The sequence below is a fragment of the Anguilla anguilla genome, chromosome 19 (genome assembly GCF_013347855.1).
Source record: "Anguilla anguilla isolate fAngAng1 chromosome 19, fAngAng1.pri, whole genome shotgun sequence".
Lineage (NCBI taxonomy): Eukaryota > Metazoa > Chordata > Actinopteri > Anguilliformes > Anguillidae > Anguilla > Anguilla anguilla.
In genome coordinates this window covers 6,111,350-6,127,285 of record NC_049219.1, presented here as the reverse complement: position 1 = coordinate 6,127,285, position 15,936 = coordinate 6,111,350, and the positions used below count along the sequence as shown (strand labels likewise).

At 49.6% G+C, this 15,936-nt stretch overlaps 1 protein-coding gene across 6 annotated transcripts in view; it reads right to left on the bottom strand.

Annotated features, from left to right (window-relative positions):
- The window catches only part of LOC118218693 (protein phosphatase 1 regulatory subunit 12A-like), a 49,357-nt gene extending 37,969 nt beyond the window's left edge, over positions 1 to 11,388 (bottom strand). For all 6 annotated transcript variants that reach the window (XM_035401303.1, XM_035401305.1, XM_035401306.1 and 3 more), the window contains exon 1: positions 11,030 to 11,388. In XM_035401303.1, the coding sequence (XP_035257194.1) occupies positions 11,030 to 11,266 (237 nt within the window). In that variant the 5' untranslated portion in view covers positions 11,267 to 11,388. The remainder of the gene's footprint in view (positions 1 to 11,029) is intronic.
- Between the last annotated feature and the right edge of the window lie 4,548 nt (positions 11,389 to 15,936).

The following is a 15,936-nucleotide window of genomic DNA, read 5'->3' as shown; positions in this document are numbered from 1 at the left end:
TCCACCTGGCTGGCCCCGCGGCCAAGCCCCGGACCGTCGGAGGAATTCCCGTGTAAATAAAGGCTCCGAGCCCCGCCCCCCCCCCCCCGTGATGTCACAGGCTTTTCACGGTCTGTGCGTGCATGAGTTCCTCTGTTTGTGCGTGCGTGTGTGTGTGTGTGAGAGTGTGTGCGTGTGTGTGTGTGAGAGTGAGTGTGTGTGTGTGTATGAGAGAGAGAGAGAGAGTGTGAGACTGAGAGTGAGTGCATGTGTGTGTGAGTATAGGTGCTCCAGGGCTGAAGCAGTAGAGGGGCCTCTCCAGCACACCCAGCTGCAGCTGCCCATATAAGGGCGCGGGGTTCCCGTGGAGGAAGCAGCCCTGCGCCGGGGCACGCCGAGCCGCGCGCTACCGTTAGCAAAGCGAAGCATCGCACTCTGAGCTTCAGAGGGGAAAAACAAACATGCCTCGACCCCCCCACCCCTCTCACAGAGCACACACACACACGCACATTCACTTGAACACGCGTGCAGACTCACTTGTGCAATGAGACTTCATTACCCATAATCCCACGCTCTGTCTCTGAACCACAAGCTGAACCACAGGCTCCTTCAGGTTAAACCTAAAGGACCGTGGACCGAAATGCAGAGGAAGAGATAGCCGAAACATGGTGGGGGGGGGGGTGGGGAGGAGGGGGGTCCTATAGCAGCTGCCTCGGCACGGAAACCAAGGAAGTAAACACACACTTCCTGTCCATCTCTGCCTCAGAACGCATTTCCCACAATTCCCCCAGGGGAGGCAAAAAAAAAACAACAAAAAGCTAGCCCAACACGTGAGAGCGCATCTTCTGAGCGCGTCGCCACCCAACGAAATGCGGAAAGTAGACGGCGGAGACGAGCGGCGGCGGAAAAACACGGAAGCCGCGCGCGGGAAAGCCCCGGCGCGTTTTTTTTTTTTTTTTTTTTTTTCGGCGGCGTGCGAAAACTCGCCCCGCTCTCCGGGGGACGCCGGCCCGGTTCTGCGAGTCCGTCCCGTCTGTCCACGGGGACCCGTCTGTCAGAAAGGCAAAACCGGGCGCAATTATAAAAACCGGCCGACGACAATGACGGCGTAATTTTAAAAAAAACGAGCCACAAAAGAAAAACAAAGAAAAAAACAAGATGCTCCACACAAAAGACCGCGTGGCCTGACGTAAGAGGAAGAAAAAAAAAAAAAAAAAAACAGCGAGGACGCCCGGGCCCGAAATTAACCGGGGGGGCCCGGATCCGAGGGCGGCGGCGTCGTCTGGGCAGGGCGCCCGCCGGGGCGGGTGCTTTGAACCGCGTCCAAAAAAGCCCGGGGACGTTCAAATTCGTCAAGCCCGGGAGAGCCGAGCCCTGGACGAGCTCCGAGCGCTCCCCCGAGGCCTGCTGGTCCTTTTCTCCGATTGGCCGGCATCGCCCCGCGTCGTAACGTGTTATAATAGACAACCGAGAAGCCCCGCCCCCAACCGCAGTGCTCCTCCCACGGGCGAATGGGCTGGCGTAGGTCACACGGGAGACACGCGAAGATCAACTTGTGCTCCGTGTTCCGGCGCTTCTGACGCGCTCGCGACCGTCGAACGCGACGCTGCTGCAACTCACGCGCGGCACTAGCTGGTAACCATGGCGACCTGAACAGCCATCGCCGGCGCCACGGCCGACCGTCCGATTCGGCATCCGGGGGTCCGGCGTGGCAAAATGCACCGGATCTCACCGGCAACACCACCTCAAGAGTGCTCAATGATTCTCAACCCCTATCACAATCCCTCAAGAATATTTTTTTGGTCATTTAAAAAAATAAATATGCAAGATAAACTCATCTCAGTAATACCTTAAATCTGACCTGTGGTCCACACATCCCAACAGTTAAAAGCAGGGGTCCTCAATCTTATCCAGAAAGGGCCGGTGTGGGTGCAGGCTTTCATTCCAACCAAGCAGTTACACACCTGATTCCACTAATCAAGGTCCTTAGCAAAGACTCTAGTGGCTGATTAGTAGAATCAGGTGTGTAACTGCTTGGTTGGAACAAAAACCTGCACCCACACCGGCCCTTTCTGGATAAGATTGAGGACCCCTGGTTAAGAGAGATACATAAAGCCTTATTTATCACACAACTGCGACAGCTGCAGAGTCACTCCTTTCACGTTTTAGAAGTAACGACGGCGGCTATTTCGCCAGTCAGCGGTCGAACCCGCGCGGGCACGCGTTCCGTAACCGAGGCGCCGGGCGAGGACACCCGAAAACGGCGCGGAGGAACGAGCTCAGAGGCAGCGCAGCGGGCCCCACGGACTGTACCGAACGCTTCACAGGCTCCTCAGCAGAGAGTCTAGAGAGGGTTTAGTCAGGGGCTTTTTTAAATCGGATAAGTGGACGTGTACAGTGTACGGTTATCACGCCCGGACATCTCTACGCTTTTCACACGCTCGCAGCAGCACGGAGAGAGAGAGAGAGAGAGAGAGAGAGAGAGAGACAGAGAGAAAGAGAGAGAGAGAGAGAGAGAAAGAGAGAGAGAGAGAGAGAGAGAGAGAGAGATTGAAAGCGACAGTCACGCCACAGGAAACGCATCGCCTGTGTTGGCCTTTCCACTTTTGTATTTGACAGAAGTGCACAGAAATGTATGCCTGTCAGAGAAATGGTTTGGGTGGGTTAAGGGAGGAGGGGGGAGGGGGTGGGGGGGTGACAAGCAGCACAGGTCCACGTTCCACAGACCAGGAGCAGCACACAGACCCAGGAACATAACAGTATATACTGACACATGACAGACCAGGTACAGCACACAGAGCCAGGTACATAACAGTATATACTGACACACGACAGACCAGGAGCAGCACACAGACCCAGGAACATAACAGTATATACTGACACATGACAGACCTGAGCAGTACACAGACCCAGGCACATAACAGTATATACTGACACGACAGACCAGGTACAGCACACAGAGCCAGGTACATAACAGTATATACTGACACACGACAGACCAGGAGCATCACACAGACCCAGGTACATAACAGTATATACTGACACATGACAGACTAGGTGCATCACACTGACCCAGGTACATAACAGTATATACTGACACATGACAGACTAGGTGCATCACACTGACCCAGGTACATAACAGTATATACTGACACATGACAGACCAGGTGCAGCACACAGACCCAGGAACATAATAGTATATACTGACACATGAAGCACTGAAGTCTCCCAACAGCCCAACATCCAAGGGGAACTAAAATGGCAGCCAGAACTTCTCTGTTTGACACACAGTATCAAACCCCATCGAAACAAGACCAGGTCAAAACCCAGTATATGGCTGGACCTCTCTCCGGCCGACCAATGGTGTAACTTCATCACTCAGTGACTCAGTCAGACATTCGCGTTTGTAGGGCTGGCCCCGCTTGCCCCGGTCCAGCCAAAAAACACCATCGGAATCAAATCTCCGTCTGAGAGCTAGACTTCCTGTCGCCGAGGACGGGTCATCGCAGCACGTCCCGTCCGACGCCGCGAAACCTACAATCACAGGCGAAATGCAGGTTGCGCCGGCTAAAGAGCGGGAAATTATCAGGGCCGAACCGAGTTGTGCCGAGAGTCGTCCAGGCCCCACTCTCCCGTTCGCTCGTGCCGTGAATCACCGGTAGCCCTGGCACGGCTAAACGCTGTTAGCCTCTCAACCGAAGAAGACTAGGGCTCAGTACCGGGGCTCAGTGCCTATCGGACCAAAAGCGCCGCGTTTTCGGTCAAGTTTTGGTAGCGAGGCGGTACTGAAAGACCTGCGATCGCATGCGAAGAGGTGGAAGGTAAAATGAATGTAGCGTCCTGGCTAACTAAACCGATGAATAGAGCTATTCAGTGGGAGGTGGCACAGTGGGTAAGGAACTGCGCTTGTAACCGAAAGGTCGCAGGTTTGATTCCCGGGTAAGGACACTGCCGTTGTACCCTTGAGCAAGGTACTTAACCTGAATTGCTTCAGTATATATCCAGCTGTATAAATGGATGCTATGTAAAATGCTGTGTAAAAGTTGTGTAAGTCGCTCTGGATAAGAGCGTCTGCTAAATGCCTGTAATGTAATGTAATGTAATATTTCAACTGACTGAAAGGCAGCTAGGCTGGGTCCGGTGCACGGGACTCAGAACTTCAAAATAAAAGTTGCTTCTGACCCCCTCCGGTGCCCCTGCTCGTCTGTGCACACGCGCGTCTCCGAATCTGCACGCAGGTTAAACAAGGTGTGAATATCGCAAAAAGAAGAGATCATGAACCGGGGGGATAAATATAGCGAGGAATCGGCTTCATTTAAAACTCGCCAAGGAAAAACACAAAAAGTTTTTTTTGTTCTTAAAGTTTAAGACTGTAAAGGCATCAAAAAAAAAAAAAAAATGAAATAAAAAAAACAAACACCATACTGCTTGGGCCCTGCTATATCATTCAGTGTCATTCAGCAGTGAGTATCCCATAATAACCCCACAGCCCTGCCACAAAAAAAACGCCGCCTCGACACAGGCCCGCGGAACACAAGCTCCCCGTCCGGAGCAGGCCGAGGCGGACGAGGCTGAGAGCAGAGCGGCGGGAGCGGGGATTTCGACATCGCCTCGACCGCATTCTCCGAATTTTTTTGAAGAGCGCCCCGGAGGAAGTCCTCCGCGCGTTTCGAAAGAGCACGGAAGCGGGGGCCCGGGTTTCTGGGCCGATCGTTTCAAACACAAAACTACGTTCGGAAAAGGTTTCTGCGTTGAAAAAATCCCGGAAAGACGCAAAGGTCGGGGAAGAACAGGACTTGGACGATAACGTTAAGTCTGAAACGGTCCACGTTAAAACTGTTTAAAGTTAAAACCCTGCAACTTTGAGGTCCTAAATAAAATGGCCGCGGAAGCTCGTTAGCCAGCACGAGTCCGATACGAACACCCCAAGCCAGCCAGTCCGCCCTGGGCATGTCGAAGTGTCCTTGAGCAAGACACCTAACCCCCAACTGCTAACTGCTCTGGCGAATGAGAGGCATCAATTGTAAAGTGCTTTGGATAAAATCCATTTACCAGTCCACGCTAACCTCACATGATGCCTTTAAAAACCAACAGCCGCAGGGCTAATACTCAGCGGAAATCTGTCAAAGCATTCAGTACGGGTGGGAAGCAATTACACCTTCGTGTGGACAGCTGACGACCAGACACGCCGCACACAGAGCGAGGACTTCCTGCCGCTGCCTAGACACAAAAAAAAAAAACCGACCGATGACCAAGCAGGAAAATAAATGGAAATGAGCTCGAAAACTCAGATGGGTGCGAGGCGACTGAGCTCACACCAAACTCACACGGACGTCCCCTAAAAGAGGAACCGGGGGGGGGGGGGGGCTACTGGAGAGGCTGACCGGCCAGGCCAAGACCCAGCAGCAGCTGCTGCTCCCACCGACACACACAGCCTGAAGAGCGCACAGCTGTGAAACAAGCATTCATATTCACGTGTCCAGGCCATGCCCTCTAACTTGCAAAGCATTAGGGAGAATAGCAAGGAAACATGTAGCATACTGCTAGCTAAATGGTATTGGACATTCATGTTAATTAAGTATGAATTACCCCAAGAGGCTGCATGTTACTGCAGCCTAAACCGGGATCTTAGCCAGCAACGGAACACACGGCTTTAAAAAACTACAATTCCCATAACTCTCTGCAGAACGCGCGCTGGTCCCAAGTCAGTTCCTGCTTTCTTGCGCAGGCCAGCTGGGTTGCCTTCTCCCACGAACGGACAGGAAGTGCCTCCCGCCAACCCGCCTGCGGGCCCCACGTCGTTGCTGTGACAACTGAATGAGGAAGCGCACCCAGAAGATGCGTGCATAAGTTTTTTTTCTTCTGGTCATCGCGCATTTCTGTGCTAAGAGTGTGAAATAAGCCAGACAGACACCACCCACCTCCCAAAAAAAAAAAACATGAGCATAAAAACAGCCATCACAGAAACCGTAGGCTTGAGAATGATTTAGCAGGTGGAAAAACTCATTGGGAAAAACCGCAAAGGAGAAGCCCGCCGGCTCTTAGCTTGCCGAGCTAGCGAGGCTCGCGCGCTTTTCTGAAACCAACGCCGCTAACGTTGCAGCAGCGCTGGGAGAACGTTGCGTTCTCAGCCGGGTATATACGCCCGCCCCCCCCCCCCCCCCCCCCGTATCTCCTTCAGACTGTTCCAGAAGGAAGGAGGAATCTCACTGTTCAGATATTCTGAAAGTGCCATGACCTGTGGACGATGCAAGGAACTTGAAAACGAGGGGGGGGGGGGGGAAGGATTCGGAGCGAACGCCTCTCGACGGACGTGAGGAGCCGTAGCGCGAGGGCGGCGGCGGACGGAGCAGAGAGGCGTCTTACGAAGGGTCCGATTTAAACTCGAACCTTCAGCCAGCCGGCTAGTTCGCTACGAGCTAGAGGTGGGAAGTTAGACAAGAGTCAGAGAGCACAATGAACGCGTGTAGCGGCAGGCTAACGCGGAGCCAGCTTTAAACTGCAGGTGCTCCCGCCAAGAGGCGTTTAGCTCCGCCTCCAGGGGGGGCGTGGGGGGGTTGGGGGGGGGGGAACGACTCCAGCGGCGAGCGGTCAGAGCGAAACCCCAAATGGTAACGAGCTGACTGTTGACCTCAACAAACTTTCTAATGCTTATTGAAGGACGTACGTTCTTATGTCACGGCACGACTGAAATGACTACGCACCCCCATACAGAACAGCCCAGGACTTTTCCATCAGTCAGATAAACCTAGATGCCTTCATGGCGAAAGGAGAAACGGGTTAAATTTTTTTACCGTTTAATGCTGACCGGTAAAATGAATGAGATCCAAAACTGTGTTGATTGACACCTGGTCATCAATGAGCCAAACCTGTGTGCAATTAAGATGAGTTTTGGGGGTGGGGGGGGGGGGGGGGGGGGGGCAATTCTGAAAGAACTTGCACACCTGTTTTCAACAGCTTCAATTGACCAAGAGATCAGCTGGAACAAAAAACCAGCAAACACAGACGTCCCCACGCCTTATACAGCACATATGTGTATAAGCAAACACATACACAGACATGTGTGCAGATGCACATACAGAGATAAGCACACAGGGAGAGATAGACATGCACAGACAGAGGGACACAGAGAGACTGACAGACGGAGAGAGAGAGAGAGAGAGAGATGAGAGAGACTGAGAGAGAAGCTGCTCCAGACATGGTTTGCCAGTGTCTGCAGTGTGTGTGTGTGTGTGTGTGTGTGTGTATACTTCCCCTGTCCTCCAGACGCACAGGCCCAAAAAAAGGCGAATGCTCTCAGTCAGCAGGTCTGTCTGTTCGGCTCCAAATGGATGCAAACCGCTCGCCGTGAAGCAGCTGTCATTTTATCTGGGGGACGAGCGGGGGACAGAACGACCCGTCTTCCCGTTTTCAAAACAAACTTCCGACGGCACCGCTCCGGATAAAAGGGCCTGGAATCTGGCTCGGGATCGCTTTACGCTGTCGCACGCACACACACACACACACGCGCACACACACACACACACACACGTATGCACAAGACGATCAGCCCAGCTTCACTGCGTTCCACTGCAACGCGACCCCAAATCTCACTGCATTTTTAGTGCACTTCGGGATAGACCGACACAGGCGAAGCCAGACAGTCTGTTCAAGGGGACCAGGTCAGAGATGTAGGGCAGTTAAAGACAGGGGGCTGTTCCAGAATTAAGGACCAGCAGCAGCCGGCCTGACAGACACCTTCGCTGCGCTGCACGACTGCAAACCGCCGACAGCTTGGGTTTCGCGCCTCTTCCTTTCACCGCCGAGCCGCACCAGGCCCACCTCAAGGCCCACGCGCTCCGACAACCAAGACTCCACACCTCACCGCTACACTTCCACAACGCGGCTTTTCGAAACGAAGCTCGCTTCTCGTCCCTTTTTTTTTTTTTTACGCCCAGCCGGGGGGGCGCACGACAAGTCCGTAAGGACGCTGCACCGGGCGCACCAAAAGCACCGCCCCCCCCCCCCCCAAACCTACCGACTCCTCCCATCCGCAGCGCGCGAACCGGTTAGCGGCCTGCACCTAGCCTAAACTCTCAGGCTGCAATTTTTGCCTGTGCATTAAGACACAATTACCCAGGTTACTGAGAGCGAGGTTCCTGCAATGCACTGGCTATGCCTAGCGGCGCTGGATCGCTACGCTTCAATGCTAAGCTACATCTTAGCGGCAAATCTACCCCCGACAGGGCTCTACGGTGCTCCCAATTTAGTAGAGACGGAGTGTAGCACAGTGGGTAAGGAGCTGGGCTTGTAACCGAAAGGTCGCAGGTTCGATTCCCGGGTAAGGACACTGCCGTTGTGCCCTGGAGCAAGGTACTTAACCGAAATTGCTTCAGCATATATCCAGCTGTATAAATGGATACAATGTAAAAAATGCTTTGTAAAAAGTTGTGTAAGTCGCTCTGGATAAGAGCGTCTGCTAAATGCCTGTAATGTAATGTAATGGAGCATTTTCAGAACTGATGTTCTAAATGGAAAAATTATTTAGCAGTAGATCTACTGCTGCTAATGTAACGTAATCTACTAACTGGGGTGCATTAAGCGTGCTTGTAAATTTTTTTTAACTCAGGAGCACATGCGCTTTCTAAAATCAAATGTTAGCGCAGAGCCCAATCCATCAGATTATCAAGCCCACTGTATCTGGTAACAGAATGATACAATGCAACTGAGAACAGGTTTGGATTTTGCAAGATGTTCAGCTGCGCTATAGGCTACATTTACTCAGTATTGATTCTTGAAATGTTTAGTCTCACAGTGTAATTCTCGACCTTGTATACAAACCACCAAAAGGCTTTTCAAACCAATTGCTGTTCTAATGCTATCACCTACCACAGAAGTTATTTGAAAGATAACCAAAAACATTACTTGGTTCGAAATATTTTCACATATTATTGCAAATCTTGCATGATGCTTAGCAGGTTTAGTCCAAATAGTTATTCTACACCACCTAAGCTTTGAATTGGTTACAACACACCAGCGACAAAACCGACATGTAAAGCCATTAACTCCCAGTAAACATCACTCCTGCAAGTAGCCGGTCTCAAACTCTGTGAGTGACTGTGGTTTACTCTGGAGATTAAACCCCTAGACCACAGAAAGGCATTACAACTGGAACAACTAGGCTAGTCCTTGTGTCACAAATTCATACAGCTGTTCTGGTTCTCATGCAGTTCCATGGCCTGGCAGTTTCAACCCGAGTCTGAGCTCAAATTAAGCACACAGCAACTGACTCCAATACGTTCAAACTGCTGTCTCTAGCTGGTGTAACAGACGACAACAAACGACCACCGTTTAATTCAGCAAAACTTTCCCCAAAAGGGCAAAGTGACTGGTGAGAGACCTGGCCATCCAATCAGCCGCAGTAGATACACATCAGTGTCTGCACAGCTGATGTCAAATGCGCAGCTGGTGCTTCCCATCTAATTTAGCAAGCACGCGGGCCTCTGCTAGCCTTTGGACGACGTCCATGAACTTGTCAACTGTGGACGTTCTAAAAAAAAAAGTCCGAATTAAGTCAAATCAAAGGCGCAATTCTGTGTCTGAAAAGCATCTTGACATTTAGCTGTCGGTGCAGGAGAATACAATAAACCAATACATTGGCATAGAGGCTCAAGTTACGCATGGAAAATTCGGAGACAATGTCACATTTATCCTTAACTTGTGACTGTTCCTCCGAAATATTACTCACAACTTCTGCCCCTTCAACTTGTGCGGAGCACAGGCTGAATATTAGTTTGCTCGCCAAATATATTACATCAGGGAATGCGCGCTCGTCCCAGATAGCCAAGTAATTTCAGCGCTCAGATTTCCAAATAAACGGAACAGGAACAAGGATGAACAATGTTTATTCTACATAGTTTATTTTTTCCTGTAATGTTAGGTCACATTGGTGCTATGCTATCAAAACAAACACAACACAACAAATACAGTTACGTTACATACCTTGTCAAGTAAGCATGCTAGCTTTATCGTTGCTTGATTAGCAACAGCTAAATCGGTAGCTATTTCGAATACAATTGGAGAAACAACAAAAATAAAAACTTAATACCAGCCAGCCGCACCAGACATCTCCTAGACCGCTAGCTAAATATATATATGGACGTTTGACATAGCGCTAAGTAATCATGTGATATCAATTTCCTAACAAGCTTGCGAGCCAATGTTACAGCCAAGACCTCGGGGTCTTGCAAGCTCGGTCTGTGCCATAAGTTCATACTGGTTTTCACTCCAATCATAAGTGCAACGCCAGAGTTGCATCGTTCTCCACATCATTAGAGGCGTGATTTAGGCTTTAGAGGCCACATTATGCCAGATAGCTACAGCCTTGCCTGGCCTGAAGAATTCATGTTTCATGCTCGCAACCCAGGAATTTCAATCAGTCTGATCAACTTTCATTTCTCTACAGAGTGCCAAGCGGCAAATGATTTGTTTAGAAAGGAGTTTCTTTTAAAAACGCATTAGCCAGAACTACAGAATGGCACCATGACAGGTGATATCAGTGGCTAACATCTGAACACTGCGCTACCTGTACATGCAATTAAAACATTGTCTTATTTCAAATGCGAAGCAAATGGCAACTAGTAAAACCAACACTGTGTTAAAAACAAGATTATGGGAATAATTATGGAAAACGTTAACCGAAAGTCCAGAACACAAACATGGGTGGGGGTGGCAGCACCAATTTTGAAAGCCCCTGGCCTAACGATAGCTAGCTATTTAGCCAGCCAACACGCCCATCTTTGCCAATGAAACGTCATTGAAAACACACAACATCAGCGAAGTTAAATCAACCCAAAAACCTTTTTGTGGTTGTTCTGTTTAGCCCCCGTGTTCAATTCAAACCTAGAGAGCGACAACATAGCTTCACGGTCGGCCCTGCCTGTACGAGTGTGTCGGCGCGCCGTGTAAACATAAACGATCCAGGCTTTGGTTCACCTGCAAACACAGGTCACTGAGATCCGACACCTCATTAGCCGCGTAACTGCGAAAACCTAAAACGAGCAGAACAGACCTGATGGAGCGCGGTAAGACCGTCCACATTGGCGTAGTTGATGTCGGCACCTCGGTCCAGCATTCTCAGCACCTCTTCTGTGTCGCCGCTCGAGCAGGCGGCCAAAAACACCGCGCCGTCGTCGAACTTCACTTTCGTCTTCTTCTTTTTTAGCACGGGCGGCTCGAGGTCCGTCTCCGAGCCCAGCCATCGCTTCAACTGCTCGTTCCGCTTCTGCTTGGCGTCCGCCATCTTCATCCCCTCTCCTGCCTTGGTTTCTTATCTCTCTGTGAGGACAGGATATACTTTATACTATCCCACAGCGCACTGGGGCGTGGGGAGGGGGGCAGAGAGCTGTATCTCGGGCTAGTTTGGAATCGCTTTCCATAAACTCGCGAGATGAGGGTGACGTCACCTGAGGATCTGCAGTATAGCGTCATCATCAGCAGATAAACAAAACAGTGTGCTACAGTAATGGAGGCGGGAGGACTATCTAGTGGCTGGCATGCCAATCAATCAATAACCGGGCGCAGAGCTTCGTGCAGCCGCTTATTGTTTTGTTGTTTCCGGGCACAGGTTTATCTAGTTCCGCCACTTTAAAAGTTGACGTTGGGTTTTTAAGTAAACAGATTGCATAAATATCATCAATGCATACTTTAAATAAACCAATAGAAACACCAAGGGTGTGCAATGTACATTTTGACATTCTTTCCTCAGACATAATTTGAGCAAGCAAGCTCACTTAAGACAATTTAAAATAAGCAGTTTAAAATACGTTTACAATATGGCAGACTGCTGGTCCTGCTTAAATCATAATTTAGTGTGTGGACAAAGAAGAACAGCTGCCAGATGCATTGTGAAATTATTTTAACTGCTGGTTTTAAATTATCTTAAATGAGCCTTCTTGCTCAAATTATGTGTCTTCAAACCTTTTGTACACCATTGGACACAGTAACAGCACAACCATAAATAAATGTTGACAGCATGAAATTCACACAGCGCAAAAGTGTAGACCTGTCACCAGGGTAGCCAGGTAGATACTGTGTTTTACTACTTTTTTGTCACTCTAAGGCTGTCACTTTTCCCTCAAGCATGGTTCGAAAGCTCAAGAGGGAGAAGTGCATGGTCAGAAAGTGGGGAAATTAAGCCGTCTATTTTTTTTGCACGCTAAACGCACTGGAAAACAAGAAGTGAAATCAATACAGAGTGGAACCGTTACATCCAGAGACACAGACGGAAAATAAGGGGACAAAAATTCGTCATCTCGTTCAAACCAACGTTGTTTACATGCCCTAACCGCTGCCCTCGGGCACACAGGTTATGACCACACTGCCGTTAATCGGACGTCTCTCGAAAGCACTTGGCAAGAAGTCCACGCTGCTAGTCTGACATCTGGATGCCCTGTTTCCACCTGGCTGGCTACTTTATTCCAGGGGTTAAAAAACATAATGTCCGACTCATTCTCGCCCAGGTACGTCACATTCTTAAGTATGTGCCACGTTACCTCTTGCAAAGAGCTTCATTAATCAGTGTCATTAACCTTTACATTAAGGCCAGGGGTGCACGACAAGGGCCAATCCATTTCAGGATTTTGTGCGGACATTTGCCAACATTTATTTGATTAGCCCAATCATATCTTGATCTGACATGTGTATAAGCACCAGCTACAGCCGCAGACTGCAAGTGTATCCTAGAGATTGTACTGTGCTCAAGTACAGGAATGAAGCAGTGTTGTTTATAGAGCTGTCAGAAATGGTAATCAGTTGGAACAAAAACCAGCACGCAGATCGGCCCTCCAGGACCGGAGCTGTGCACCCCTGATTTAGGCACTGAGCAGACATACAGTTCTTATTCAGAGAATCTACAAAAATGGACACATGAAAGCTGAGGCAATGAGCAGGGTCATATGACCCCCAAGTCATCAGCATCACCACCTATATGAGTAGTCAGTACATAACCCTATGACATAATTGTCATAGTAAGAGCACAATTGACATTGAGAATTTAATGATTTAAGTAGCACATGGGTTTGACTGTGTAGTGAGTTCAGCGTTGGTTGAGCCAAAATTAAATGCAAACAGATGTGTTTTCAGTCTGCAATGGTAGATCGACTCGACTGTCATTTTTGGCTGGACCGCAACAGCGGGGCCAGCCCTACAAACGCGAATGTCTGTGACTGAGTCACTGAGCGATGAAGTTACACCATTGGTCGGCCGAATTATGAAGTTACACCATCGGTCGGCCGGTCCAGCCATGTACTAGGTTTTGACCTGGTCTTGTTTATGACCATATATTTCCAAGAAATTTGAACTCAGCACATGTTATTTTAATTAATTTTTTCAGAGAGCTGGCCTGTAGGCTACATATTAAATGTTTGATTTCTAAAATGTGTTGACTTCTTAGAGGCAGGAGAAAGAACAGGGGTAAATTAATGAATGATTAATAATTTCATTATTCGTTGAAAAATGGCATTTAAATTGCTGTCCCAATAATGCACTTCGGAGTAACAGCCTCAGTTAAATTGTGTACATTAGCGCGTTCGTACATCCGCGTCTGCAGAAAGGCTCGTCTGTTAAAAGCCATTAGACAAACAGCCATTTAGTATCGTGATGTGAAGAGGAAGCTGAGCAGTCTGCGCCGGCAATCGGATGAGAAGGAAACGCGACGCGCCGAGCTCTTCCGTCACGACGCGTACGCGACGTCGCCGCGTTAACCTGCAGCGGCCTGAACGCGCGGCCTCCCCCCATCCGACTGCGCTCTCAAAAAAAAATGACTCTGTGATGTGCAACACCCTTTTTGCGTTGCTGCCTTTGCGCTACTTTCAGTGCATTGTGTGACAAAGTTGCTACTTGTGCGCTTCAAATATGTGTTATAAACAAAGGAAGACTTTAACATGGACTGTGTTGAAAGTCGTGCAAAATGAGTTGTCCTTAGCAAGACGTGGAGGTGTGTTAAAACGTACGTTGAGAGTGTGGCTGACCAAGGAGTACTGCTCATCTCAGAGAAGGTGTATCACCCACGAACAACTTTGTATTTGAAAACAAACGCATTCCATCTGCAGAAACATCACCTTGAACATGCGGCGAGCGGTAATACTATATGGACAGAGACATCAATTTCACGGCAGCCTATGCCAAACTTGTAATACGAGCAGGCGTTTCCTTAACTAAAAAGAGCAGCATTCATTTTACATCTGCAGTGGACAATATTCCGCTGTAAGTTGTCCCTGTGCAATCTTTTATGTCCTCAAGTAAGCAGAAAGCACATTAGTGACAAAGGGTTCAATGTGTGAGAAATGAATCATCACATTACCTTATTTCCCCTGAAGGTACATGTGAAGATATGGAGCGCATGTTTGATTATCGGTAGAAGTCCATGTGTAGACAGTGGGGTGGGGATATACCTCTGCGGGGGGGGGGGGGAGGGGGGTGCTGGGCTGCCAGGAAGCCTGTAAGGGCACTGTGGAGATGTGGGCACCATTGTCACCAATGATGGCATTTAACTCCAGTGATTGTAAGCATAAGGGTGCTGGTAGTAGATCTTTGAACACCTCTAAGATTTTTTAAGCCTTTGGAAATCATTGGAAATTGATGTGCTGCAAAGGCTGAGCGCCATAGAAAACCTTCACCAGGAAGCAAGTTAGCGTTAGCATTCAGTCTGACTGGAGTCTGTGCTCCCGCCCCCCCCCCCCTCCTTCCTCCCTCCTAGCCTGGTTTCACTTCCTGCCAGTCTCTGCCCACCGCTGCCAGCACTGCCTGACCCACGTGGTCACGTGACCCCAAGCCAGAGGCTGTCACGCATTGTGATGCAACAGGGTCTAAGCCCTGCAACATTCCAATGGGTCAGCCCATCGCTGGCCCTAATGTCTGGGTGTCTCGCTCGCTTGCATATTACATCGATAGATTGTCAGCGGCCATCCACTGGCTGCAGTCAAAATGGCGAGGAATCGAACGGAGCGCTAGCTTTGTGTAATGTGACTTTGATCTGTTCCCCCTCCATCTTGGTGTGGTCGTCGGCCTCTGTTTAAGAGGCGTTTCTGTTATCATAAAAAAAAAACAGGCTGTTTGCTGTCCTTTCAGTTGGACGGGCGGATCAAAGGGGGGCGAAACGGCGAGGGCGCCCGCCCCTTCCTGTCGAGCCAATCGCGTACGAGCCCTCTCGTAACCGCCGTGTCGCCCGCAGCGCCGACGAAAAGGCGGCCCTGAAAGGAGGTCGCTTAATCGAATGTGATCCGGCCCACCTCGCCTTGGCCTTTTCGTCCGTTATCCTGCCGCCTCGCTCATTCTTCTTCGTTGGTTTTTTCCCCCTGTTGCCGACGGACCGGTTTCCCATCGTGCCTGAATGTCCCTCGCCAACGCTAATGTCCCTACAGGTGACCTGTAATGGCGTCTAGGTGACGGTTTAAAGTCAGAATTGTCCCATAGTAATCTGTGATGTGTGCGGGAGTCACCTGCAATCCAGCCCCGCGACAGTGAGCCCTCAAAGATACAGTGCAGAGATAGCATTGCGGTTTGGACAAGGCAAAACCACAGATTGGTGTCCCGAGGAGAGGGTATTTTGAGAACCCTAACCCCAATGCATCTTCCAGTGTTTAAATCATTCAGTATCCCAGAATGCTTTCTTATTTGTCACGTGATAAACTAAACTGAGTTGTGAGATTTTAATGTAATCTTGGCTGGCCAGTGGAGGATGGGCTTCCCCTCTATTGCCGGGTTCCTCTCAAGATTTCTTCCCATTGGGGAGTTTTTTCATGCTGCTGTTTGAGGGTTTTCTCCCCAGTTTTTACCTTATGTACTTGCTATTTGGGGGTTCAGGCCTGATGTTTGCTCTGTTTGCTTTTTTTTTGCTCTGTTTCTTGCCTTGCTACTCTGTAAAGTGTCTTTGTGACAGTTCTCAGTAAAAAAAACGCTATACAAATAAAATTGAAT